We start from the raw sequence: 27,230 nt of genomic DNA on the forward strand, positions 1-27,230 counted from the left end.
TAAAAACCTTTTCCCGAACTTGGTTTCCCAACCCAAGTTGATTCGCTCATCCCTAATTACAGCTATACCAAATTGTTTGTGTCCGTAAAAAAAAATGAACTAAAAAAAAATGTTTCCTTTGCATTGCTATATTCTGACAACCCAAACTTTTTTAAATCTATAGAGCCAGGTAGTCTCTTTTTTATGGGGCACCCTGTAGCTTTTGAAAAAGAGAGAGATAAGGCGGCTCAACTGCTCAATGGAATGGCTGAGGTGCTGAACTGCTGGTTTGACTCACCCAGTCAAAGAAAGAGAGTTTAAAATAAAGAGATAGCAGGCACACTCATAAGTGGGATTAATAATGGTAGTTTTTATTTAAAATACTAGTTTAAAAGTAGGATAGGGATTTTTATAGCATAGGTGAGTGAGTAGGGGAATCTAGGCACATGTGGTGGGTGCCAGATAAGGGGTGGCTGGTACCAGTTTTTTAGGATGGATCCGTGTGGGAAAATTAGTGGTGTCTAGTCCATTAGGATAATAAGTATATAAAGTGGTGGTAAAAAGGTGGTAAAACAGGTGATAAAAAATGATAAAAGGTATGATAAAAATGAAAAATATTAGGACATAAAAATAAAAATTAGAAAATCTGTGAAAGATAATGTACTTTTCAGGATGAAAAAAGTTGGAAAGGTGAATAAGATGTACTACTGGTACTATTGACCATGAGTTGGATCTTCTCTGGTGGGCTTCTATGGATATAATATCCTTTCCCAGCAGTTGGTGATCAGTCTATGACTCTTTATAAGTAGATAGATATATAGGTTGCGAAAAAAAGAAGTTGTCAAGTTTTGTAAAATATAATCATACACAGTGTGGTCCCATGTGAGACTATAGTTTATATAAGGTAGCGCTAAAAGGAAAAATGGATAAAAAAGCACTATCCTGTATAGTATACAATGTGAAGCTTTTGCTTGTGGAGGAAAGAAACAACAACCTGTGGGGGAATTGGTGTTCTGGACCTCGGTACGGCGTCCCGTACTGTCTTGGGTTCAGAGATCACTTACCCACCACGCGGTGATGTCTTCCGTCGGTGCTCCAAATGTTGCTTGCAGCTCTGTTCTCCGGCTGACGGCGTCCCACGTGGTATCCAAGCGCGCGCGTCTGTTGTTAGGTATGCACGTGACCTAGTATTGGTCACGTGATCGGGATCTGCCGGGCCGGTTTGAGAGTGCAAATGATGTTAGGGGAGCGCTTCTGCTTCCAGGTCCCTCTTTGTATGTTGCTATTGCGGAGGATTATTGCCAATAGAGCAATAGCAACATACAAAGAGGGACCTGGAAGCAGAAGCGCTCCCCTAACATCATTTGCACTCTCAAACCGGCCCGGCAGATCCCGATCACGTGACCAATACTAGGTCACGTGCATACCTAACAACAGACGCGCGCGCTTGGATACCACGTGGGACGCCGTCAGCCGGAGAACAGAGCTGCAAGCAACATTTGGAGCACCGACGGAAGACATCACCGCGTGGTGGGTAAGTGATCTCTGAACCCAAGATAGTACGGGATGCCGTACCGAGGTCCAGAACACCAATTCCCCCACAGGTTGTTGTTTCTTTCCTCCACAAGCAAAAGCTTCACATTGTATACTATACAGGATAGTGCTTTTTTATCCATTTTTCCTTTTAGCGCTACCTTATATAAACTATAGTCTCACATGGGACCACACTGTGTATGATTATATTTTACAAAACTTGACAACTTCTTTTTTTCGCAACCTATATATCTATCTACTTATAAAGAGTCATAGACTGATCACCAACTGCTGGGAAAGGATATTATATCCATAGAAGCCCACCAGAGAAGATCCAACTCATGGTCAATAGTACCAGTAGTACATCTTATTCACCTTTCCAACTTTTTTCATCCTGAAAAGTACATTATCTTTCACAGATTTTCTAATTTTTATTTTTATGTCCTAATATTTTTCATTTTTATCATACCTTTTATCATTTTTTATCACCTGTTTTACCACCTTTTTACCACCACTTTATATACTTATTATCCTAATGGACTAGACACCACTAATTTTCCCACACGGATCCATCCTAAAAAACTGGTACCAGCCACCCCTTATCTGGCACCCACCACATGTGCCTAGATTCCCCTACTCACTCACCTATGCTATAAAAATCCCTATCCTACTTTTAAACTAGTATTTTAAATAAAAACTACCATTATTAATCCCACTTATGAGTGTGCCTGCTATCTCTTTATTTTAAACCCTGTAGCTTTTATTGACACCATTTTGGGTTATGCATGACTTTTAGATCACTTTTTTTCTTTTTTTTGGGGGGGGGGGGGGGGGGGGAAGACACAACATAAGAAAGTGGCAATTTGACCATTTATTAATACTTTTATATTCTAACCCCTTAAGGATGAAGCCTATTTGGGGCTTCAGGACCCAGCCCCATTTTTCAAATCGTCACTTCATATGATAATAACTTTGGAATACTTATCCAAACAGTTTGGAAACAGTTTTTTTTCATGACACATCATACTTTATGTTAGTATATATTTATTAATTTTTTTGTCTGTATATATTTTTTAAAATTAATTCAAAAAAAAATCAAAAATTGAAAGAAATTGAAAAAAGAATTAGCAATTTTCCTAATTTGTATTTCTCTTCTTTTGACATAGACATAACTCACAAAATAATACCTTCGGGACAATTTTTATGATTGCATTTTACTCATCTTGGGCTTAAAATAATTTTTTCAATATTCAGCAGCTTTGTCATAAAGGGTTAACTTCTGCCTAGCTGTGAGAATCGCACTTTCCCTTTGTGCCAGTCATATAATAGCCCTTATCTCTAAATTACTAATAACTCAAAAACACTTATTTAAGACACATTCTTATCAGTGAGATAAGGAACCGTAAGTTGAGCTGACTGACAGAACACAGTAAAACACAGAGCATGCTACTAGAGAATATCAAGTCTGTACAGAGAAAGGGGCTCAACATTTTTAATTAAGATCAATTGAAAAAAATGATTTTAGCTCAAAATGAGTACAATGCAATAATAAAAATGCTAAACGTATCCATAGCGTTTACTAGTTTAGTAATTTATCATGTCCACTTTATGTTGACATCATAGTTCAATCGTACATTTATTTTTATTTTTTGGAGAGGTTACAAACCTTCAAAAATAATTCCAAATCAAATTTTTTTAGGGACCAATTTAGTTCACAAACACCCCCACCCCATAAATGATCCCATAAATGACATTTAGGGAGTTTACTAACCCTTTAAGTGTTTCACATGAATTGATGCAAAAGTGGAAGTTTTCATTTTTTTTGCAGTTTTTCAGTTTTAAAGAGGACCTTCACCTTGAAAAACATTGTGAACTAAGTATGCTGCCATGTAGAGCGGCGCCCGGGGATCTCACTGCACTTACTATTACCCCTGGGCGCCGCTCCGTTCTCCCGTTATCCCCTCCGGTATCTTTACTGACTAAGTTATAGTAGGCGGTGTCTGCCCTTGTCCTGTGGGCGTCTCCCCCTCCTAGGCTGCAGCGCTGGCCAATTGCAGCGCACAGCTCACAGCCTGGGAGGTTTTTTTCTCCCAGGCTGTGAGCTGTGCGCTGCGATTGGCCAGCGCTACAGCCTAGGAGAAGGAGACGCCCACAGGACAAGGGCAGACACCGCCTACTATAACTTAGTCAGTAAAGATACTGGAGGGGATAACGGGAGAACGGAGCGGCGCCCAGGGATAATAGTAAGTGCAGTGAGATCCCCGGGCGCCGCTCTCCATGGCAGCATACTTAGTTCACAATGTTTTTCAAGGTGAAAGATTCTCTTTAATACATTTTTTGGAACAAAAAAGGTGCTAAAATAAAACTAGAACCCCACATTTATTACCTTGATTCAGCAGTTTTTAGGAAGATCCCATATGTGGGCCTAGAGTGCTACTTGCCTCAAATACCAGCCTCGGAATTGAAGGAGTACCTAGTGGATTTTGGGCTCGGTCGGTTTTTCAGGCAATATTTCAGGTTTGCAGAGGCCTTAAATTGCTAAAACATAAGAAACACACTCAAAGGAATAGTTTTGGAAGCTACACCTCTCAAGGAATTAATATGGGGATGTAATGAGCATTTTGACCCTATGGATGTTTCATTTTTTACAAGGGTTAAAGGTAGAAAAACCACCCCAATTTAGCTTTTGAAACACAGGTTTACTCCAATGGGTTTGGGTTCCATGTCAAACTTGCAAACTTGCAAGTGCTGAGGTACCAGTACAGTGGAAACCCCAAGAAATAACCTCATCTTTTAACGAGCAAATGCTGGTTTGTCTGCTAATTAACATGACTGATAATGCTCCGTGCCTCTCTGTGATCTCTTTACTACGAAATCACAGTGACAACTGTGATTTCGTAGTAAAGAGATCACAGAGAGGCACGGAGCATTATCAGTCATGTTAATGCTCCGTGCCTCTGCAGTCTGCATCGGGTCTTGGCACTCTTTCACGGAGCGGATGCCACGCACGGCATCCGCTCGTGTGAAACAGCCCTTACTTCGAAATTTCCCTGCTGAAACCACATTTGCATATGTAAATGAAAAAAAGGGTTCTACCATTTCATTTAAAGTGGCAATTTTTAGAAGCCTGAAAAAACATGTGTAAAAGTGATGGCATTCTTTTTCATCTATGATTCAATTCATAATTTTTCTTTTAGATATTTTTGGTACAGATAAGAAGGGAGCAGGGCACAAGGCATGCTTGCCTCTTCTTGTGCTCAGTTTTGCTGAATAGAACTACTGATTGGGAAAACACTTGTCAGGACTTATGCACACGAGCGCGTGTGCCCCGTGCCCGCAAACAACGGGTCCACAATATACAGGCCCCGGCCTTGTGCACTCTCCATTAAATTAATTGGGTCCACAATCCTCAATATACGGAGTGGTGCGGAGTAGAGGCATGGATCGGAGGCACTATGAAGCTCTTCCTTGGGATTTCGGTTCGTACCTCTGCACCCCAGAAAGTTAGAACATGCAAAACATGTGGATTGTCTCTTGTGGATCGCTAACCCATTCAAGTCCATGGGTCCAAATTCGCAAACAGCGTATACACGGACTGTGGGCGTGCATTGTGGACTGCTATTTGCAGTCCGCAGCACTGGCATGGGCACACATGCTTGCGTGCATGAGCTCTCAGTCAACTAGAGAAGAGCCTGTGGTAGATGTATTGTACCCTTAAACTGCTCTCTACCCATCACCTTCGCTAATGAGCCTGTTGTGCCATTATCTCTATGATCAGTGCTAAGTTTCTAACTTGTAAATAAGGGATTGGGGTCTTAAACTTAGTTGATTGTTACTTTTTGTTCCGGGTTGACTGGCCGATATTAAACAGGTGTAGAATGCAGCAAAAAATAAAAAGTCATACTCACCTCTTAGATTCCCTGCTGCTCCCATTCCAATGTTTCTAAGGTCCCTCTCCAATCTCTGCTTCCTGGTCCCTCTCAACACATAGGGAACAATTAGTAGCTCAGACTGATCACCAGTGAGGCCACTGGTTTTGAGAGAGACTTAGGAATCAGAGACTGTTGAGAAAGCCGTGAAGCATCCAAACAGGAGAAGAGGAGGATCAGTCATATTTTTACAGCATTCTGAGCTTGCATAAATATATCTATATTTTCCTAATTCATTTTCTTTCCCAGGCCTTTTTTACTCTCCATTATACAAACTAGTTTTCATATATTGACCAGACAACCCCTTTAAGGCTGGATTCATAATACATTATATCAGTCGTGTCCAGCCAGTTTCTGTCCTAATTTGGACACCACTGATGACAAGTTGATCACTTCGTGTATCTATAGCCAGACAGAAAAATTCTGCATGCAACATTTTTCTGTCCAACTTCTGCTGCAAAACTGAAGCCACCAGGAACAAAACTGACCAGATAAGAAAATATTGGATCAGAGATAATTTTTGATTTAGAATTTCTCCAGTGTTGCATGACTGGAAGGTCAGGCATACACTAAAGGGACAAATGTATTAGGACACATCTCTTAAACATTGAATTGAGATGTTTCATTCAGTCCTATTGCCAGAGGTGTATAAAGTCCAGCACCTATCCATGCAGTCTTATAAACATTTATGAACAAAAGGGTCATTCCAAAGAACTCACTGAATTCCAGTAACTGTAATAGGATGTCACTGTTGGGACAAGTCCGTTTCCAAAATTTCATCTCTCCTAGATATTCTATGATCAACTGTGAGTGAAAATATTTCAAAGTGAAAGCGTCTAGGAACCAGAACCCAGCCAAGAAGTGGCAGACCCCCAAAAGGAACATAGCAGCTGATCAGGCATGCGCGCAGCCACTCCATTCATTTCTCATGGAGTTTTGAAGCTAGCCAAGAACAGCCCAGTCCCAGTGGTGGGACTCCCATGAATCTAATAGTTATCTCTGTCCTTTGGATAGGGGATATCGTTACACAACCAGAATACCCCTTTAAATCTTTACTTTTATGAAAAAAACAAAAAGCTTCAATGCAGTTAAACGAAATCTGTCTCTACATCCCTACTTGGCAGGTACTTCTACTGAAGAGACATTATTGGGGTAATTTATCAAACTGGTGTAAAGTAGAACTGGCTTAGTTGCCCAATCAGATTCCACCTTTTATTTTTGACAGCTCTTTTGGAAAATGAAAGGTGGAATCTGATTGGGCAACTAAGCCAGTTCTACTTGACACCAGTTTGATAAATGACCCCAACTTTGTCTCCGTTCTTGCAGAACTGGCATAGGAAGAATAAGATGACTACTAAGTAAAATACTGTCTGAAAACCAGTGTTCACATAGGAAAATGAATGAGAGCCTACGACTATTGCAGGGAAAATGTTCTGCGCTGTGTTTTCAGATCCATAAGGCATTGCTTCATGAATATCTTTAGTCACTTTGTCAATGAAGACATGTTATGTTAGTTTAAGTACATGACACGTGCACTGATTGACACAAAGTGTGCACCCCAGTCTGTGTACTGCGAGAGGCAGGATTAGCAGGGATTTCCTAATTAGCTTCCTTGTACTCCAGAAATCATTTAATCTCAGTCATGTGTTTAAGGCACACAGTCCTGACTTCAAACAACACACATCGTAAATCTTCATCCTTATTTCACCTGCTTTTAAATCTTTTAATTAATGAACTGTGCCAGATCAACCATTTTACAATCTTTCATTTACACCAAGCCGTTCCTCAGGAAGGACAGAGGAAATGTGACATGCTCATTAAGTCAAATATGTACTTTGGTCAACAATTATAAAAAAAACAACTATTCATCCCCTTTTGGACATTGTCAAACTTGAATAATTGAGATTTTATTATATATATATATTTTTTAGAAAATTTAAGAAAGTCATAGCAAAAGAATATCTCTACAAAGTTATTAAAGTTGATTACAAGGATTAACCATTTCCAGATCAGGCTATTTACCCCCTCCCCCACTTCTGGCGAAGCCTAATTTTGCGAATCTGACATGTGTCACTTTATGTGGTACTAACGTATCCAAGCAATTCTGAGAATGTTTTCTCGTGACACATTGCACTTCATGTTAGTGGTAAAGTTACATTGATGAAAAAATGCTAAATTTTCAGAAATGTTTTAAAAATTCACTGTTTTCCAAATTTGAATCTCTCTGCTTTTAAGACAGATAGATACCTCATAAAGGTTATTAATTAAAATTCACCATATTTCTTTTTTATGTTGGAACCATTTTAGAGGCAATTTTTTAAATTTTCAAGAACATTTCCAAAATCAACTCTTTAAGTTCAGTTTTAAAGTCACTTTGAGGAGCTTCCATAATAGAAACCACCCATAAATTACCCTATTTTAGAAACTAAAATTCCACAAGAATTATAGCAAAATGGAGGTAAAATTTTTAAAAATGTCACTTTTTTTTGCAGATTTTCCATCTCAACCCATTTTTCCTGTAACACAGCAAGAGTTAACATCAAAACAAACCTCAATATTTATTACCTTGATTCTGCAGTTTACATAAGCGGCCTGTACGTGATCGTAAACTGCTGTATGGGCACATTGCGCCATATAATTTGTGGAGGGCAGATTTTGTTGGGAAGGTTTTTGGGCACAATGTTGCATTTGAAGAGACTCTGAGGTACCTCTACAGTGGAAACCCCCAAAAAGAGACATTATTTTGACCCAACAGGCATTTCAAAGAATTTATAACACTTAGCTGTGAAAATGAAAATTCCTTTTTTTATTTCTTTTTACAAACAATTGGGCTTTAGTACCAAACTTTCTTTTTCACAAAGGATAATAGAATATCACCCCACAATCTCCTACCCAGTTTCTCCTGAATAAAGCAACACCCTATTTGTGGTAACTGCTGTTTGGGGCTATGCCAGGACTCAGAAGGGAAGGAGCAGCATCTGGATTTTCTAGCATGGAATTATTTTTTTGTTGTTGACAGAGCTATGTGAGGGCTCATTTCTTGTGGGTCAAACAGTAGTTTTTATTGGCACCATGTTGAGGTACATTTGGCTTTCCAGTCACTTTTTATATTTTTTTGGGACATGAGGTGAGCAAAAACTGAAATTCTGTCAGTGTTTTTTATTTTTAATGAGGTTCACCATGTGGTATATATGAAAGGTTTATTCTACAGGTCGATACGCTTCTGGCGATACCCCATATATATAGTTTTTTAATGACTACGTTTGTATAATAAAATAATTTTTTATTAAAATTCTGTTATATTTTAATCGCCATTTGCTAACATCCATAACATTTTGATTTGTCCGTCAACATAGATGTCTGAGGGCTTGCTTTTTGCAGGACAGACTGTATTTTTTCTTGGTACCATTTTGGGGTACATAAGACTTTTTGATTACTCGACATTATGTTTTTTTGTCAGGAGAGGTGACAAAAAAAGTTGATACAGAGATCATGTGATATTTTTATAGAGCCGGTGGGACAGGGCAAGTTCATGTCCACTTCAAAGTAATTTTTGTTTTTATGGCACATACAGGACTTATCAAGAAAATGTAATAGGATATCTTGTTCTAGGTGGACATAGACTACAAAGGGTCCTTGTGCAAGAAAATTATGAGGACCCCTTTTATAAAATAGCTAGTTTGCTGAGAGTTAGGGCATGGGACCTGTTAATAGCAAGTTAATAATGGTGTACCAACTTCTCCTCTGGATTGTAATCCACTAATAACAGCTACGACATCAGATAAAAGCCCTTTACAAGCAATGAAACAGGCCTTAGCAAACAATGGTGTTTTCTTGGTACAATGTTGGTGGACCCCTTTTCCTATTGCAGCTGCACAGGCTTCATGTATTGTATGTCCACTACTGAGGCTATTAGACCCAAAATCAGTTGCAGATGAGATTGTCTTCTGCTAGATGTCAGGAGCAGTGATGGGCAGTTCGCCGTGTTCGCCCTCGGATCGCGGACCAATTCACTTTAATGGCTCCGCAATCCGCCCGTTCCGCAAAAAGATAGGACATGTTCTATCTTTTTGCGGAACGGAAGTACGGGACGCAACCTTACGGAAGCACTCCGTAGTGCTTCCGAGGGGTCCCGTTCCGTGCGGCCGTTCCGCAATTCCGGATTTGCGGACCCATTGAACTGTGGCCGTGTATTGCGGCCCGCAATTTGCGGGCTGCAATACGGCCACGGATCACACACGTTCGTGTGAACTAGGCCTTATACTATATTATCTCTGGATTTGCAAGTTGGTTTTTAGAAATCACACTATTTTTCAAATGTAGAGGAAGGTCCACCTCCATGACAAGGTTGTTGAACACCTATTGAAAAGTTATTAAATAGCGTGGATAGGTCATAAGCATTGGAACGGTGGGGGTCTGACACCTGAGAGCGTCGATCAACTGTTTGAGAAAGCCCATCACTCCTCTGAGTGCCAAAGCCTTCTCGCTGCTTACCCTACAATCCACGACAATTGGTCACGTGGACTAGGAGTAGCTTAGCCATATTTACTTGAGGATCAGTTATCAGTTACAAATAGCAAGAAAACCCCTTTAATGAATCTTTTCTCACTATGCACAAATAGTAGATAAAATCTAACTTCTATATTGTAACCCAACCTTGGGGCACTAAATTGATTATAGAAAACACACTGGTTTCCTACAGCTGGGGGTACCTGGGCATTGTCATTGCTTGATGCCTATCTATAGCTCAGAGGGCAAGGCAGACAGCCCCTGCAGGAAGGAAGATAAATAATTGATTGACAAGAACTGCAGCTCGTCTACAGGAAGTAGCTTAGGGAATCCCACTGTAACACTGTATGACAACACTGTATAATGGAGAACTGCTGTTGTCACCTGATGTATGCATATTCTGCTGCTAGGCGACAACCCAGGGCCCATGTCAGGATATTATACACAAAAGGCCATCAAGAATGTCAATGACCCTGGATCAGGGATGCTCAACCTGCGGCTCTCCAGCTGTTGCAAAACTATAACTCCCACCATGCCCTGCTGTAGGCTGATAGCTGTAAGCTGTTCAGGCATTCTGGGAGTTGTAGTTTTGCAACAGCTGGAGGGCCGCAGGTTGAGCATGCCTGCTCTAGATGTAAGAATAAGAGTTTAGGATCTGGCTAGACGAAATTATTTTTCACGATTAATGTCATGTTGTACATTGCTAAAACATTTCATTGGCCATTGAAAATCTACTCCATCATTTGATCACATGGGAAAAACACATATTGGGCAAGAATACAATATTTCTAACCACTAGATATATTATTTCATGCCCCCCACAATCATCGTAATAGCAGAATATAACCGTTTCCTGCTCAGGGCTGACTTCACAATCAGTTTATTTTTCCTATTTCAGATGGTTGTACAGTGTCTACTGTTAGGATTCAGCCACATGTGGCGTAGACGCCGTGGATTTTCCAGAGCGAAATTGAGTGTTGACCTTTTGCAGAATTTCCAGTAGCAGCCAGGTGAATAAGATTTGACCAAACTGCAGCATTTCCACACCAAAATTCACAGCACAATATACACAGTATTTGATGCAGATTTTACTGCTGAGGAAAATATAGGCCTCTTTCACATGGGCGTCGCATGTGAGGGCCGGATAGGATGCGGCCGCATATGATGGACCATGTGATGAGCGCAGTGACGTCACCAAAGGTCCTTTTCTCCCAGGTCCTCAAAGAAGAAGAAAGAAGACAAGCTGGGCTGCGCGAACAAGTGCATGAAGTGAGTTTAATTATTTTTCATTTTTTTCTCCCCACTATCCCTAATTTACTTAGCATTCTGTATTAAGAATGTCTACATGTCTGTTCCTCCAAAAAATAGAACATGTCCTATTATTGTCCGCATAATGGACAAGGATAGTACTGTTCTATTAGGCGCCAGCTGTTCCGTTCCACAAAATACGGAATGCACACGGACGTCATCTGTATTTTTTGCGGATCCATGTTTTGCAGACCGCAAAATATATACAGTCGTGTGCATGAGCCCTAAGGCCTCTTTCAGACGGGCGTTGCGGGAAAAGGTGCGGGTACGTTCCGGGAACATGCGCGATTTTCCCACACGAGTGCGAAACATTGTTTTGCACTCGCGTGAGAAAAATCGCGCATGTTTGGTACCCAAACCCGAACTTCTTCACAGAAGTTCGGGCTTGGGATCGGTGTTCTGTAGATTGTATTATTTTCCCTTATAAGGCCTTATGCACACGACAGTATTTTTTCACGGTCCGCAAAATGGGGTTCCGTTGTTCCGTGATCCGTTTCCGTTTTTGTTTCCGTGTGTCTTCCTTGATTTTTGGAGGATCACCAGACATAAAGGAAAAAGTCGTTTTGGTGTCTGCCTGGCCGTGCGGAGCCAAACGGATCCGTCCTGACTTACAATGCAAGTCAATAGGGACGGATCCCAATATGGTGCAATTGCGAACGGATCCGTCCCCCATTGACTTTCAATGTAAAGTCAGGAGTCCCTATTAATATACCATTGGATCTGAGTTTTCTCCAATCCGATATTATATTTTAACTTAAAGCGTCCCCATCACCATGGGAACGCCTCTATGTTAGAATATGCCATCGGATTTGAGTTACATCGTGAAAACTCAGATCCGACAGTATATTCTAACACAGAGGCGTTCCCATAGTGATGGGGACGCTTCAAGTTAGCATATACTAAGAACTGTGTACATGACTGCCCCCTGGCAGCACCCGATCTCTTACAGGGGCTGTGATCAGCACAATTAACCCCTCAGGTGCCGCACATGAGGGGTTAATTGTGCGTATCATAGCCCCCTGTAAGAGATCAGGTGCTGCCAGGCAGCAGGGGGCAGACCCCCCTCCCTCCCCAGTTTTAAATTCATTGGTGGCCAGTGCGGCCCCCCCTCCCTCCCCAGTATTAAATTCATTGGTGGCCAGTGCGGCCCCCCCTCCCTCGCCGCACAGACCTGTCACTTACTAGTAGGAGGAGCGCCCGGCCAGTCACAGACAGCGCAGGTAAGTATAATGCTTCTAAAATTGCTAAGTAACCATGGCAGCCAGGACTGCAGTAGCGTCCTGGTTGCCATGGTAACCGATCGGAACCCCAGCGATTAAACTGGGACTCCGATCGCAACTCTCCGCTGCCACCAATGATGGGGCGGGGATTTTAATTAGGGGGGGAGGGGAGCCGCACTGGCCACCAATGAATTAAATACAGAGGAGGGAGGGAGGGGGGCCGCACTGGCCACCAATGAATTTAATACAGGGGAGGGAGGGAGGGGGGGCCGCACTGGCGACCAATGAATTAAATACAGGGGAGGAAGTTAGGGGGAGCCGCACTGGCCACCAATGAATTTAATACAGGGGAGGGAGGGGGGTCTGCCCCCTGCTGCCTGGCAGCACCCGATCTCTTACAGGGGGCTGTGATCCGCACAATTAACCTGAGGGGTTAATTGTGCGGATCACAGCCCCCTGTAAGAGATCGAGTGCTGCCAGGCAGCAGGGGGCAGTTATGTACACAGTTCTTAGTATATTCTAACTTGAAGCGTCCCCATCACCATGGGAACGCCTCTGTGTTAGAATATACTGTCGGATCTGAGTTTTCACGATGTGAAAACTCATATCTGAAAAAGCTCTATGCAGACGGATCTGCGGATCCGTCTGTGCGAAAGTAGCCTACGAACACGGATCACTGACGCGGATGACAATCTTGTGTGCATCCGTGTTTTTTCACGGACCCATTGACTTGAATGGGTCCGTGAACCGTTGTCCGTCAAAAAAATAGGACAGGTCCTATTTTTTTGACGGACAGGAAACACGGATCACGGACGCAGATGAACAACGGTGCATTTTCCGAGTTTTCAAGGGACCCATTGAAAGTCAATGGGCATGCAGAAAATCACGGAAAACGGAACAATGGACACGGATGCACACAATGGTCATGTGCATGAGGCCTAACATGGTTATAAGGGAAAATAATAGCATTCTGAATACAGAATGCATAGTAAAATAGCGCTGGAGGGGTTAAAAAAAAAATATATATTATTTAACTCACCTTAATCCACTTGATCGCGAAGCCGGCATCGCTTCTGTCTTCTTTCTTTGCTGTGTGCAGTAACAGGACCTGTGGTGACGTCACTCCAGTCATCACATGGTCCATCACACGGTCCATCACCATGGTAAAAGATCATGTGATGGATCATGTGATGACCGGAGTGACGTCACCACAGGTCCTGTTACTGCACACAGCAAAGAAAGGAGACAGAAGCGATGCCGGCTGCGAGATCAAGTGGATTAAGGTGAGTTAAATTTTTGAATTTTTTTTTTTAACCCCTCCAGCGCTATTTTACTATGCATTCTGTATGCTATTATTCTCCCTTATAACCATATTATAAGGGAAAATAATAATGATCGGGTCTCCATCCCGATCGTCTCCTAGCAACCATGCGTGAAAATCGCACCGCATCCGCACTTGCTTGCGGATGCTTGCGATTTTCACGCAACCCCATTCATTTCTATGTGGCCTGCGTTACGTGAAAAACGCACAAAATAGAGCATGCTGCAATTTTCACGCAACGCACAAGTGATCCGCTCATGTGAACTGCCCCATAGAAATGGATGGGTCGGGATTCAGTGTGGGTGCAATGCGTTCAACTCACGCATCGCATCCGCGCGGAATACTCACCCGTGTGAAAGGGGCCTAAAGGTTACACTTCTCAGATTGCAAATCACTAGAGCAAGCTCTGTTCAGACACTGAGCCAGCAAGGAATTAAGAGAATTGTGCCCTTAGCTCTAAGCTATAATGCGGACCGTAAATCTGGATCAATACAAGGTAACAGAGAGATAGGCAAAGTTATCAACTTTATATATAGATTCATTTGTTGTGTAAGCTGTCTAGACAGAGTGCTAAATCTCCTTAAAGGGTTTCTACCACCTCATTTTGACCTAATTAGCTCTCAGACACTAGCGATCTGCTAGTGTCTGATCTACCTAACAATGCTATTCTCAGACCTGTGTGTGGATCCGTTTCACAAAAAAACGAACTTTTATTAATATGCTAATGAGCCTCTAGGTGCTATGGGGGCGTCTTTTCAGCACCTAGAGGCTCGATCTACTCACATTGTATGCCGCCCCGCTCGTCTGTTAAGCCTGCCCATCTCCTCTTGAATGCCATCCTCCATCTGAGCCAGCGGACGAATTCTCGCGCCTGCGCCGTGCGCGTCTGTATTCGGCGCAGTGAATGTCTGACCGCTGCCTACACAGACATCTCGGTCATCAGCTCAGGCGCAGTGGAGATGTCTGTGCAGGGAGCGGTCAGACATTCACTGCGCCTGCGCCGAATACAGACGCCCCCATATCACCTAGAGGCTCATTAGCATAGCAATAAAAGTTTGTTTTTTAGTGAAACGGATCCACACACAGGTCTGAGAATAGCATTGTTAGGTAGATCAGTGTGGCGAAACCAACCTCGCCACTGGGTTTTGGAGAGGCCTGTTTACCAGCCTCTTGCCTCAGGATTATGGCCCATACTAACTTTAAAGGAGAAGACAGAGCGGCCGCACAGCTTAAATCTGTCTTTGGAATTGTATTTTATGTTATGTGAGGGTACCCAGATAGCTAATTGTATTGTATTCGTGTATTCTGAGTGCCATTCACCTAATGATATGCACTCAGACTTGAGCTATCTAGGAATATGTTAAATGTCTGTGTTTGCTGTGGGGGTGTGACATTGTGTGTTTGGGTGGTGATTTCTGTCCTGTTGTCCCCACATGTGTATTAGCGATTTCCCTTTGTCCTGAGAGATAATTGAATTGCTCCTCGGGTGTCTCCAGGGCAGAGAGGAGGAAACCATGATGCATTGTGGGGATGTGTTGTGCCTGTTTTATCCTTCATCATGTTGAGGCTGGTGTTTGGGTAACTGATCGACACTGGGGGATTGCTATACGCTGGGAGATTTGCTATACTCCCCTGGCTATAACTACTAGCTCTTTTAAGAGCTGTTCCTGCTCTCTGGTTTTAGGAGAGGTTCACCCACTGGAGCCTGGAGCCTTGTCGTAGGTCCAGGGTGGGTAGGAGACGGTGAGACCTCAACCAAGCTTCGGCGGTTCGTGGGGTCTGCAGTACGTACGGTGTCAAGTGGAGTGCTTGGAGTCCTCGGAAAGCACTAGGAGCATCCATTCAATGGAGGTATCCGGTCGGGGTGCTAGGCGTTCCGTTACAATCAGACACTAGCAGATCTCTAGTGTCTGAGAGCTAATTAGGTCAAAATGAGGTGGTAGAAACCCTTTAAAGAGACCAGCTCTGTATGGAGACTTACTAGAAGTGCACCATGGAATGGAGACTTATAAGTAATGCTCCATAGGAAATGAACATGCAAAGAAGTATCTCCCAAGAAAGAGAACCATCTCATTAGCGACTCCTATTGTATACTGTAAAACATTGTTTAAAGAAGCATGGAAGCTTAACATATTATGTCACACAGTGAAGGTCTAAACATGAGGAGTGATACAATAGGGGTAATTTATTATGCATCTACACCAAAAATCAAAAATTTGTCGTAAGTGCCAGTTTGTGACAACATTAGTGACTTTTTAGCTTTTTCTGACACCTTCACCTCTTTTTTGAAAATTGGGCAGGAGGAGGTGGGCCACAGATGGGAGCTCAGTGGCCTACATCAGGCATTCTTAACCTGCGGCCCTCCAGCTGTTGCAAAACTACAACTCCCAGGATGCCTGAACAGCCTACAGTTATCAGCCTACAGCAGGGCATTGTGTAAGTTGTAGTTTTACAACAGCTGGAGGGCCGCAGTTTGAGCATGCCTGGCCTATATCATTTAACAACATGTGCTCCAGAAAAGTATAAAATGTACAGTGCCGTGCTTGGTATGCCGTGAGGAGGTCGCGGCACTCACCAGTGCCATAGGCTCTTTAAACATCTGATGGGTGGCGATGCCAGTGCCGGATATTGGAGTCTCACCTATCAGATACTGAGGATTGGTCATCAATATTCTACTTCCAGAAAAACCCTTTAAATAAATATAGTATTGTAATTCAGATTTTATGAATCCTATGACCTTTGATCATTTGCAATTTATACAATATGCATAATACTTGACCCAGCAACTGTTATCTCTAAAACATATTTATGTCTACTTAATACTAAAGGGGTTTTATTTTTAAATCCACCCTCCACGATGGGAGTTGTGGAGGGAATTTGACTCATCTGGTCCCTGACACTCATTTGCGGCTTTTGGGGTCAGCAGCTATATTAACTGCACTTCTGGTCCCTGCTGGAATGTCACTGCTGAGGCCAGACATTGGCTGTAGCAGCACATGTGACCTGGCCCATGCAGGTATTATATATGTGGGGCCCGAAAAAGCAGTGAAGACAGCAAGGAACCCAGGGAACAGGAACCAAGCGGTGAGGAACAGGTCAGTATAGTTCCCTTCACAGGTTCCGCTGGTTGTGGGGCGGGGCATTAAATAAATCTTGGACAACTCCTGTCAGACCCACTTACAATGCAGGATCATATTAAGAAATTTCTGTTGCAGTATTATACGTGTTAATCAAGTTATTTTAGGAATACAGTGACATCTAGTGGTAAAGCAACCCTTGTGTATATCCACTTTTATTACTAACCTGTTATAATTGTAATTTACAATTGCAAATTTTGGGGGCAATATTTTTCCATCAAACTAAATACTTTTTAATTATTCTCTAACTCAAGGCTTACAAGACAACCCTTGGTTTTGCGACTGCCGAATTTCAAAGCTGATTGAACTTTCAAAGATAGTGGATCCACAAGTGGTATTCCTGGATACTCTAGTGGTCTGCAGTGGGCCTGAATCTCTTACTGGCATCATTTTCCAAAAAGCTGAACTAGAACAATGTCTCAAGCCTTCTGTGATGACTTCAGCCACTAAAATTACATCCCCACTGGGCAGCAATGTTCTACTACGATGTGATGCTACTGGTTCGCCCACCCCACAATTAATCTGGAGCAGAACTAACAATTCTGCTGCTAATTATACAGGTAACGGTTAATACATATTATGGCATCATCAAGAGAGCATGCGGGTATAATGTACAAACTTTGGGACAAAGTATACAATTAATGGGAAAACTCCGGACAGTGGAAGGTGGAGGCTGGGAAGAGCAGGACTAACATAACTTCATTATCAGGAGTGGTCTGAATATGAAGTGTAATTCTGCCAGGTTCTGCTCCTACAAGTGCCTAGGAAGCAGAGCTTCACTGTGAAGTACTCACTGCATCGAGCTGCTTCACAACCCCAAGGCTGTATTTAATGTTTATGCTGCCTTAGGCATGTTTAGTGTTTACACCCCCTATTAGTTTGGTTAAAGTTGCCAGATTTTTCCTGATTGAATGATTTTGACCATGTACTAAAGAAGGCTGTTGAAAACGCACTTGGTTTTACCGTGATTGCTGTGGTTTTGTGATGTGGTTATTGTCCATGCAGTTTATACAAGTGAACCACACTAATGTCACATATTATATATTCCTACCACATCTCAGTTGGAGTTCCTGAGAGGCTGTGAAGAGGTGAGCCATTTGCACCAGTTCACATGCGGCGCTGGACGGCGGCCGTCTCTGCTTCTGTGCCGTGCTGGTGGAGTGATGGGACCCGGGGCCCATGTGGCCTCACTGTACAGTGGGGCCGCTGTGCGGCTGCTGGGTCCCATTGCCTGCTGGAGCGGTGTGGAGGCGTGTCGGTCGCCGCACGGCTCTGCGCCATGGTTAGAGTAGGTTCCCACTTAAACAAGAGGCATCCTTGTCGCGGTAAGTGGGCCTATGCGCTTTGATCAAACTGTATACTAATTGCCTCTATATAGTGCACAGCAAATGATTGATAGCATCGCTGTATAGCCATGTTTTATCATAAGAAATGCTGATAATTGAAAACAGTTGTATATCAGAAGCATAGGTATGAGGATGTGCGATTTAGAGATTCTCTCCACATATCCACACTAATGTCACATTTTTAACCTGGATAAAATGCATAGCAAATAACCAGATCACAAAACAGCAACAAACCCATAAAACTGGCTGCCTACCTTTTTTAATGCAATTTTGACTGTTTGGTCAAAAACATCTCATCTAAATATACTCTTACACAGTTGTCAGTAAAATATAACCCTAATGCACAAGTCCAAAGGCATCTCATAAATGGATGGTTGAAAATTGGAAAAATCATAACATGCACTATCCAGCTCAGATTTTTCCTCAAAATTTGTTCACTCAACTGAGTGGGTCTTCAAGAAAACCAGACAAGGATGCATCATCCATGAGTGGTCAACATAAAAATGCATCCATGTTCACAGGCCGGAGAACAAACTAGTTTAACATCACTTATCTGTATTCTGAATGAGTCCTAATTATTGCTAGGTGTATGGCTACCTTTAGGCTCCATTCACACGTCCGCAAAATGGGTCCGCATCCGTTCCGCAATTTTGCGGAACGGGTGCGGACCCATTCATTCTCTATGGGGACGGAATGGATGCGGACAGCACACAGTGTGCTGTCCACATCCGCATTTGCGGTGCGCGGCCCCGATCTTCAGGTCCGCGGCTCCGCAAAAAGATAGAGCATGTCCTATTCTTGTCCGCAGCTTGCGGACAAGAATAGGCATTTCTATAGGGGTGCCGGGCGGGTGTGTTGCGGATCCGCAATTTGCGGGTCGGCAACACAGCACGGACGTGTGAATGGAGCCTTACTCTGTGGCCGCTTTTTTTTTCTCTTAAATTTATACTAAGGAACTTTTCTACCTTCATGTCAGTGTGTGGTTTATGTAATGGTCTGCTGAGCGACAGGCAGAGAAATCCTCTCTGCTGGTTGGCAGTGTGCATTTGGTCCTATACTAGCCTCACCTTTCTCTTAATCTGACTGCTCTGATGTCTCCTTACCACTTATTGCAGCACCAAGTCAGGATTTAACCCTTAACCTGACTGCATGCAGAAATTACTGTGACATTAGCTGTAATTAAGCAATATGCGAGTTAAATCTCCTGACTTGAAGCTACAATAAAGCGATAAGGAGACATGAGAAGCAGCACTAAGGTGAAAGAATCAACACAAATCCTTAGTTTTCTCTGTAAAGTGCTGCCCCCTCTCCTTCCTGGCACCCTAGGCACATGCCCTCATGTGCCTTGTTGTAAATACAGCTCTGCACAACCTCTCCCCTGTGCTGTGAGGGACAGCTATAACATCCCAACAGGATAAAATTGCTGCTGTCACTCAAAGCAGAGCTGAGGGGCTATGAAGCAGCTCAATCCAGAGAGCATTTTAGTGAAGCTCTGCCTGGGTACTTGCAGAAGCAGAGCCTGACAGAATAAAATGTCATATTCTCTCTACTCCTGATAATATATAACAGGTTCTCAAAATGTATATTTCTCCTGCTTTCCCTAGCCCTTTGTGTGGTCAGCAGTTTTGCGTGATATTTCAATTCATTCTTGATTAGAATTTCAAAGAACTGAAGATACCAGTTTTCCTGTGCAAGCAGGGCTGTATTTACCGCTAGGCACAAAATGACAGGTGCCTAGGGCCGGAGAATTTAAGTGGCAGCACAACAATGGGGGAATTATTTATTTTAAAGTAACTACTGCTACTGATTAGGCAATTGCTTAAAAATCCACAAAAAAGAAAAGGAAGCTTTGTCCTGGCATAAGCAGCTTGTGTACAGTTATAGACAGATAGAGATCTTCTTGCAGTTACCCCTGTGTACAGGATAATAAACTATATCTTTATTTGCAACATAACATTGGACTGCAGCGATTTTCCTCTTTACTTGATACATTGACCATCTGGTCATTCGCTAGCACCAACCCAAATTTGACTGAGTGTGCAGACCCCAACTTTGTCTACATATCATTGTATACATGAGCCATGACTGGTGGATGTAAGAAGTACATGTCACAATGAGAAAATGTGCCGCTCTGACATGTAATGCTGCTGCTTATCCGTGGTCTACATAATGCACACTCTATCTCTGCATAGAAGTTGCATTGTTATTCCCTTGCCTATATACATGGCTGGGTGGCAAATTTTAGCCTGGAGGTAAGCTCGCTGCACTGGCCCATGTGTAGCGGACCACCTTTAGCCTGTTTAACTCCGCCTACCATATAATGGCGGTATAGGTAAATGGGCTTTAAATTGTTAAAAGGCGGCAGCTGGTTGTGTTTTCATGTTGGGATTGCTCACACATGTGCAATCCCTGATACAGGACATGATTGAGTCCGTAGCAACAGCATGGCCATTAGAGGGGTCAGATTTACCAACTTCTGAGCTCAAGAGACTCCATAGACTATAAGGGGGTCTGCTCAGAATGCTGCTTCTTTACCGGACAAAAAAGTCTTCCATGCAGGACTTTTCTGTCTGGTCTTTTTGACAGAATCTATGACAGTGGCTCGAACTCAGGTGTGAATGGATAGTATTAGATTGAAGTATAGCATCAGCTGCATGTTTAACACACAAATACAGCACCAGAACCAAGTTCACTGCATAAATATAGCACCAGAACCATGTGCAGTACATATATACATCATCAGATTTTAAAAATGTAATACAGATACCATTTGAGTAGTCAGGTCAGCCCTCGCCATATAAGCTTGTAAGGTGTGAAACTACAGCTCCCAGCATGGCTTGAACAGCAGTAACGGGATGCTGGGAGTTGCTGTTGCACAAAACAGCATGCTACCACCCACCATCAGCTGTAGATCATCCAGGTGACTACAGCACTCATCATACACAGTCAGTAGCAGAATGATCATTTCCATTTAGTGACTTACAGGTGATATCTCCTACTGAATTCTTCTCCATCTGGTTCAGGCCACCATGATGACATCTCCCGGCCACAATTCAGCTCCGCAGATCTTGCTGAAAAGATGTCTTCAGTCAACACATTGGCACCCTGCAAACTAACACAAACTCATCTTAGTGCTACATGCTGTGCCCTGAATATAATAGCAGCATTAGTGCTACACACAGGGTCCCCAATGGTAGTGCCACACACTCTGTGCCCTCTGTATATGGTGCCACATGTTCTGTGCCCTCTGTATATAGTGTCACATTCTCTGTGCCCACTTTATACAGTGCCACATACTTTGTGCCCTCTGTATATAGTGCCACATGCTCTGTGCCCTCTGTATATAATGCCACATGCTCTGTGCCCTCTGTATATAGTGCCACATGCTCTGTGCACTCTGTATATAGTGCCACATGCTCTGTGCCCTCTTTATACAGTGCCACATACTCTGTGGCCTCTGTATATAGTGCCACATGCTCTGTGCCCTCTGTATATAGTGCCACGTGCTCTGTGCCCTCTGTATATAGTGTCACACACTCTGTGCCCTCTGTATATAGTGTCATATGCACTGTGCCCTCTGTTTACAGTGCCACACACAGCGCCCGCAATGTTAGTCCCACATGCTCTGTGCCCCCTGTATATAGTGCCACATGCTTGGAGCCGCTTAGAAATAGTGCCACTTTTATGTATAGAACATCTTCTATGTGCCCCCTTTATGTATAAAGCCTCTTATATGTGCCCCCTTTATGTATAGTGCCTCTTATATGTGCCCCTTTATGTATAGTGCCTCTTATATGTGCTCCCTTTATGTATAGTGTCTCTTATATGTGCCCCCTTTATGTATAGTGCCTCATATATATGCTCCCTTTATATATAGTGCCCCTTACATGTGCCCTCATGTATAGTGCCTCTTATATGTGCTCCCTTTATGTATAGTGCCTCTTATATGTGCTCCCTTTATGTATAGTGTCTCTTATATGTGCCCCCTTTATGTATAGTGCCTCATATATGTGCTCCCTTTATGTATAGTGCCTCATATATATGCTCCCTTTATATATAGTGCCTCTTACATGTGCCCTCATGTATAGTGCCTCTTATATGTGCTCCCTTTATGTATAGTGCCTCTTATATGTGCTCCCTTTATGTATAGTGTCTCTTATATGTGCCCCCTTTATGTATAGTGCCTCATATATATGCTCCCTTTATATATAGTGCCTCTTACATGTGCCCTCATGTATAGTGCCTCTTATATGTGCTCCCTTTATGTATAGCGCTTCTTATATATGCCCGCTTTATGTATAGTGCCTCATATATATGCTCCCTTTATATATAGTGCCTCTTACATGTGCCCTCATGTATAGTGCCTCTTATATGTGCTCCCTTTATGTATAGTGCCTCTTATATGTGCCCTTTATGTATAGTGCCTCTTATATGTGCCCCTTTATGTATAGTGCCACATATATCTGCCCCTTTATGTATAGTGCCTCATATATCTGCCCCTTTATGTATAGTGCCTCATATATCTGCCCCCTTTATGTATAGTGCCTGTTATATGTGCCCCTTTATGTATAGTGCCTCTTATATGTGCTCCCTTTATGTATAGTGTCTCTTATATGTGCCCCCTTTATGTATAGTGCCTCATATATATGCTCCCTTTATATATAGTGCCTCTTACATGTGCCCTCATGTATAGTGCCTCTTATATGTGCCCCCTTTATGTATAGTGCCTCTTATATGTGCTCCCTTTATGTATAGTGTCTCTTATATGTGCCCATTTATGTATAGTGCCTCTTACATGTGCCCTCATGTATAGTGCCTCTTATATGTGCTCCCTTTATGTATAGTGCCTCTTATATGTGCTCCCTTTATGTATAGTGTCTCTTATATGTGCCCCCTTTATGTATAGTGCCTCATATATGTGCTCCCTTTATGTATAGTGCCTCATATATATGCTCCCTTTATATATAGTGCCTCTTACATGTGCCCTTATGTATAGTGCCTCTTATATGTGCTCCCTTTATGTATAGTGCCTCTTATATGTGCCCCTTGAATACAGTGTACACACACTGTATTATAATACTCGGTAGAAGCTAGAATGCAGTGGGTAACAGAAGGTGTGATGTCACAGGTCACATGTTGCTGATGGTCACGTGGTAAAAGGTATAATAGATGCAGTGGGTATACATAGTATATACTGCAGTGTGCTGATATGTGCAGACTAGGTAAAAGTTACACCTTTTATTTTAAAAAACAGTACACTGCTGTACAAACCGGATTCCAAAAAAGTTGGGACACTAAACAAATTGTGAATAAAAACTGAATGCAATGATGTGGAGATGACAAATGTCAATATTTTATTTGTAATAGAACGTAGATGACAGATCAAACGTTTAATCCGAGTAAATGTATCATTTTAAAGGAAAAATACGTTGATTCCAATTTTCACAGTGTCAACAAATCCCCAAAAAGTTGGGACAAGTAGCAATAAGAGGCTGGAAAAAGTAAATTTGAGCATAACGAAGAGCTGGAAGACCAATTAACACTAATTAGGTCAATTGGCAACATGATTGGGTATAAAAAGAGCTTCTCAGAGTCGCAGTGTCTCTCAGAAGCCAAGATGGGTAGAGGATCACCAATTCCGACAATGTTGCGCAGAAAGATAGTGGAGCAATATCAGAAAGGTGTTACCCAGCGAAAAATTGCAAAGACTTTGCATCTATCATCATCAACTGTGCATAACATCATCCGAAGATTCAGAGAATCTGGAACAATCTCTGTGCGTAAGGGTCAAGGCCGTAAAACCATACTGGATGCCCGTGATCTCCGGGCCCTTAAACGACACTGCACCACAAACAGGAATGCTACTGTAAAGGAAATCACAGAATGGGCTCAGGAATACTTCCAGAAACCATTGTCAGTGAACACAATCCACCGTGCCATCCGCCGTTGCCAGCTGAAACTCTACAGTGCAAAGAAGAAGCCATTTCTAAGCAAGGTCCACAAGCTCAGGCGTTTTCACTGGGCCAGTGATCATTTAAAATGGAGTGTGGCAAAATGGAAGACTATTTTGTGGTCAGACGAGTCACGATTCGAAGTTCTTTTTGGAAATCTGGGACGCCATGTCATCCGGACCAAAGAGGACAAGGACAACCCAAGTTGTTATCAACGCTCAGTTCAGAAGCCTGCATCTCTGATGGTATGGGCTTGCATGAGTGCATGTGGCATGGGCAGCTTGCATGTCTGGAAAGGCACCATCAATGCAGAATTCAGGTTCTAGAACAACATATGCTCCCATCCAGACGTCATCTCTTTCAGGGAAGACCCTGCATTTTTCAACAAGATAATGCCAGACCACATTCTGCATCAATCACAACATCATGGCTGCGTAGGAGAAGGATCCGGGTACTGAAATGGCCAGTCTGCAGTCCAGATCTTTCACCTATAGAGAACATTTGGCGCATCATAAAGAGGAAGGTGCAACAAAGAAGGCCCAAGACGATTGAACAGTTAGAGGCCTGTATTAGACAAGAATGGGAGAGCATTCCTATTTCTAAACTTGAGGAACTGGTCTCCTCGGTCCCCAGACGTCTGTTGAGTGTTGTAAGAAGAAGGGGAGATGCCACACAGTGGTGAAAATAGCCTTGTCCCAACTTTTTGGGGATTTGTTGACACCATGAAATTCTGATTCAACATATTTTTCCCTTAAAATAGTACATTTTCTCAGTTTAAACTTTTGTTCCGTGATTTATGTTCTATTCTGAATAAAATATTAGAAGTTGGCACCTCCACATCATTGCATTCAGTTTTTATTCACGATTTGTATAGTGTCCCAACTTTTTTGGAATCCGGTTTGTATATACTATATATATGTACACACTGCATGTATTATACCTCATACCTCACATATCAGTACACTGCTATATATACTATATATCTGTCCACACTGCTTCTATTATACCTCATACCTCACATATCAGTACACTGCTGTATATACTATATATCTGTACACACTGCTTCTATTATACCTCATACCTCACATATCATTACACTGCTATATATGCTACGGTATATATCTGTACACACTGCTTCTATTATACCTCATACCTCACATATCAGTACACTGCTATATATACTATAAATCTGTACACACTGCATCTATTATACCCTGTACCTCACATATCAGTACACTGCTATATATACTGTATATCTGTACACACTGCTTCTATTATACCTCATACCTCAATATCTTTACTCTAGTGTTACCTAATTTCCTTGACAAAAGTCTTATGATTAAGACGCATACTGGAGAGTAGCTGTATTAGATATATTGCACATCAGATTTGACACTCAGATAAATGTTAATAAAATGATTATTTTTTTCTAAATGGGATTTATTTTCTTTACATAACAGTTATCCAGGAGTCTCCAGCAGATGGTGTGAGATGGTCAATTCTAAGTATGAATGGTATTTCCTACAAAGACGCAGGAGAATACCGTTGCAAGGCTAAAAATTTGGCAGGCATATCAGAAGCATCAATAACAGTCTTAGTCGTCGGTGTGGTCACTACAACGGGATCACCATCACGACTCGGATGGAGACTAGGTGCAGATCCGACAATCAATATGCTAACAGAAGTAAAGGAAGAAATTATCATAACAAGCACAACATCCTTTTCACTGCCAACAGAAATATCGACATCACCAATAATGCAAACAACAGTAGAACCAACTGTAGTGCCCACTTCTGCCACATCGACAACAATCCGGGTCCTAGAAAAGAAACCTCAGAAAATCAACAAAGTCCAAACACAGACGGCTGGTGGCAAGAAAACACAACTTTCTCCAAGCAATAAAGAAGGAGATGCACTTAAAAATGTGGCTGCCAATACAGAAACAAATTCTGTTGTCCGTAATCTGAGAGTTATTACTGAAACTGAGGATCGGGTCACACTAACATGGAGGATGCTAAACACCACAAATAGCTCGTCTTTGACAGTGCTCTATTCAAAGTATGGTGAGGAAGAGATGCTACGACTAAGCACAGATCCAAGTAAAAATAAAGTCACAATTGACGGCCTGCAACCTAATACAAAATACATGGCCTGTGTCTGCCCAAAATCAGCTCAACCAAAGAAAGACCAATGTATTGTGTTCTCTACGGATGTTCTCCTTAGAAATGTGGAGAGTGACTCTGAGGTGTCTGTCTTAGTAATAGCCAGCAGCGTGGCCTGCATTGCGGTTTTGCCCATCATCATCTTCTTACTTTATAAAGTGATAAAACTACAACGTAAGCCCCGGTCTCCTCCTGAAGAAGACCTGTTAAAAGAGACTTACGTCAAATTTGAGACCCTGTCCCTTAGACCAAGATCGATAAACACTGGCGGTGATCTATGGACACGCAGAGACACAACGGAATCAGAGAGGCTTCTTTTGTGCTCAAGGTCAAGTATGGACTCACAGGTTACTTACAAAAGTGAAGGATCCAGGCCCGAATACTACTGCTAATATTTGTATTACATGTTAACCAAGTTTTTTTTTCTTCCGTTTTACATTTGGTCTATTTTTTTTTGCTTCCAATAAATAAAATAAAAATAATTTTTAGTATGCTGATTCACGTAACTTTTTTGGGGGGACAGCACTTCATAGTAATCTTTACATACATAAGGTACCTGCCTAAATCTAATGAGAAATGTGGGTAATATAGCCTTTTCCTTCCTTTGTTTTCTCACATTCTCACATCCAACAATAAAATGATAGCATATTATTTAGGTAGACTATAAGGAACCATTCTCATAATTATAGGTGCTGCTGAAGATGATGCTTCAGCCAGACCTGGTGCCCTTATGTAATGTAAGAAGACAAATACTATACATGGCATGTACTGGTGAATGAAGTCAGCATCTGTGCTCAGGAACTTGAAGGAACAGTTGTATCTGTGGAGGAACCAA

At 42.3% G+C, this 27,230-nt stretch overlaps 1 protein-coding gene across 1 annotated transcript in view; it reads left to right on the forward strand.

Annotated features, from left to right (window-relative positions):
• LRIT3 (leucine rich repeat, Ig-like and transmembrane domains 3) overlaps nucleotides 1-26,787 on the forward strand; it is a 44,790-nt gene extending 18,003 nt beyond the window's left edge. Inside the window, exons 4-5 of the mRNA XM_040419874.1 lie at nucleotides 17,191-17,496; nucleotides 25,694-26,787. Coding sequence (XP_040275808.1) covers nucleotides 17,191-17,496; nucleotides 25,694-26,787 — 1,400 coding nt within the window. The remainder of the gene's footprint in view (nucleotides 1-17,190; nucleotides 17,497-25,693) is intronic.
• Nucleotides 26,788-27,230: the final 443 nt, after the last annotated feature.

This window comes from Bufo bufo, chromosome 2 (assembly GCF_905171765.1).
Source record: "Bufo bufo chromosome 2, aBufBuf1.1, whole genome shotgun sequence".
Lineage (NCBI taxonomy): Eukaryota > Metazoa > Chordata > Amphibia > Anura > Bufonidae > Bufo > Bufo bufo.